Source organism: Mus pahari, chromosome 3 (genome assembly GCF_900095145.1).
Source record: "Mus pahari chromosome 3, PAHARI_EIJ_v1.1, whole genome shotgun sequence".
NCBI classification, from domain to species: Eukaryota; Metazoa; Chordata; class Mammalia; order Rodentia; family Muridae; genus Mus; species Mus pahari.
In genome coordinates, this window is record NC_034592.1 from 6,794,014 (window position 1) to 6,795,861 (window position 1,848).

General features: G+C 46.5%; 1 protein-coding gene across 4 annotated transcripts in view; it reads left to right on the forward strand.

Moving 5' to 3' along the window:
* Armc3 (armadillo repeat containing 3) overlaps positions 1 to 1,848 on the forward strand; it is a 99,983-nt gene that overhangs the window by 55,131 nt on the left and 43,004 nt on the right. For all 4 annotated transcript variants that reach the window (XM_021193603.1, XM_021193605.1, XM_021193602.1 and 1 more), the window contains exon 10: positions 238 to 343. In XM_021193603.1, the coding sequence (XP_021049262.1) occupies positions 238 to 343 (106 nt within the window). The remainder of the gene's footprint in view (positions 1 to 237; positions 344 to 1,848) is intronic.

Genomic DNA, 1,848 nt, shown 5'->3' on the forward strand with positions numbered 1-1,848 from the left:
GGTGACCATGCTCAGGCTGTGTGTGCGGTGACCATGCTCAGGCTGTGTGTGCGGTGACCATGCTCAGGCTGTGCAGTGACCATGCTCAGGCTGTGTGTGTGGTGACCATCCATGCTCAGGCTGTGTGTGCGGTGACCATGCTCAGGCTGTGTGGTGACCCTGCTCAGGCTGTGTAGATGCCACACTCAGGCTGTATGGATGAGTGTGGAGGCACGGCTCACACTCATTTCTCTGCAGGGATTCCACAGATAGTGCAGTTGCTCAGAAGCGACAATGAGGAGGTGAGGGAAGCAGCTGCACTGGCCCTGGCAAACCTGACGACCAGCAGCCATGCAAATGCCAAGTAAGTGCACTAACCTCGCTGCGTCCAGCACACCCTAACTGTGACATTTGGCTTGTAAGATGATTCCATATTTTCTTAGATAATCTGACTTTTGTGGTTCTTTGGAGTCCCTTATGAAAGTAGTTATCTGATTGGCTTGTCCCCCCCCAAAAAATTGAGTATTGAATTTTGTTGGGAAACTGCAAACTTTTATACCCGTGCGGGTTCCTCTGTATGTGTGTGTGTGTGTGTTTTACACACCCATATACATATAGAGTCCAGGCATCATGATCCATCATTGTCTACTTTTTTTATTTCAGTTTTTACTATTTTATGTGTCTTGGTGTTTTGTCTGCTTCTGTCTACGCATCATGTGAGTGCCTGCTACCCACAGATGCCAGAAGAGGTATTGGATCCCCTAGAAATGTAATTACAGACACTTATGAGCAGCTATGTGGTGTTGGAAATCACGCGTGGATCTTCTGGAAGAGTCGCCGGTACGCTGGCCACCAAACTGTCTCAAGCCCCACTGAACCTGAATTTCTCTAATTCAGCAGGCCCAGCAATCCTGTGGCCCTTAGGAGTCCTCCTGGCTCCTGTTCCCCACACTTTGCATGGTCCTAGGATCCAGACGCAGGACCTCATACTTGTGCAGCAAGCCAGATCCTTACCACGGTCCATCACTAATGAGACCAAGACTCTGCATGCTTAGCTAACTTTCCAGGGTGCAAGCATGTGTAAATAGCTGAGCCAGAGAGTAAATGCAGGTCTGTCAGACTCCAAAGGGCAAGCTCCTTCCTCCACAGAAGGTACCATAGCCTTGCAAGACAGGAATTTCCTGAACTTGGCTTTTGTAAGATAATCCTTTGCCCTCCCTGCACCTTACTTGGTATGCAAACTAAATGTACTTCTTATCTTTCTTTGCATGTGTACATGTGTGTGCATGTGTATGCATGAGTGTATGTGTGTGCGTGTGAGTACATGTGTGAGGACATGTGCGTGTTATCACTTAATGCATTAATTATAAAGTCAAATCCAACAGAGCGTTTTAAAAGAAAACATTTTCTCCTTGACTATTTCTACATCAGTTGGCATAAGCATGGCTTTCCTGAGGTCCACAGAATCCCTTTTTGGAAGGGAGCGATTTCACTAATACCCTCCCAGCAGGAGCCATGGTACCACTAGGAGCTGAGTTTGTTTTCCTAATTGCTCTCTATGGGAGGGAAGGGGACAAAGCCAGACCTGAGTCCAGGTGCATTTGAGAGCTGATTAAACACCTACTCATTCCTAACCTAATTTGTAACAATGCCCTGTATCCTCCTTTAAGTACTGTGGGTGGGTCTTGTGGTAGTGACCTGTCTCCTATATTCACACCAGGATGTGCCTAAAATTAATTTCTAGTTCTTTTTAAAAATAATAGTATTTACTTATTCTTGAAATTTTTTCATAGAATAGATACAATGTACCTTGATGGTGTCCACCTTCTCTCCCTCTCCCTCTCCCTCTCCCTCTCCCTCTCCCTCTCC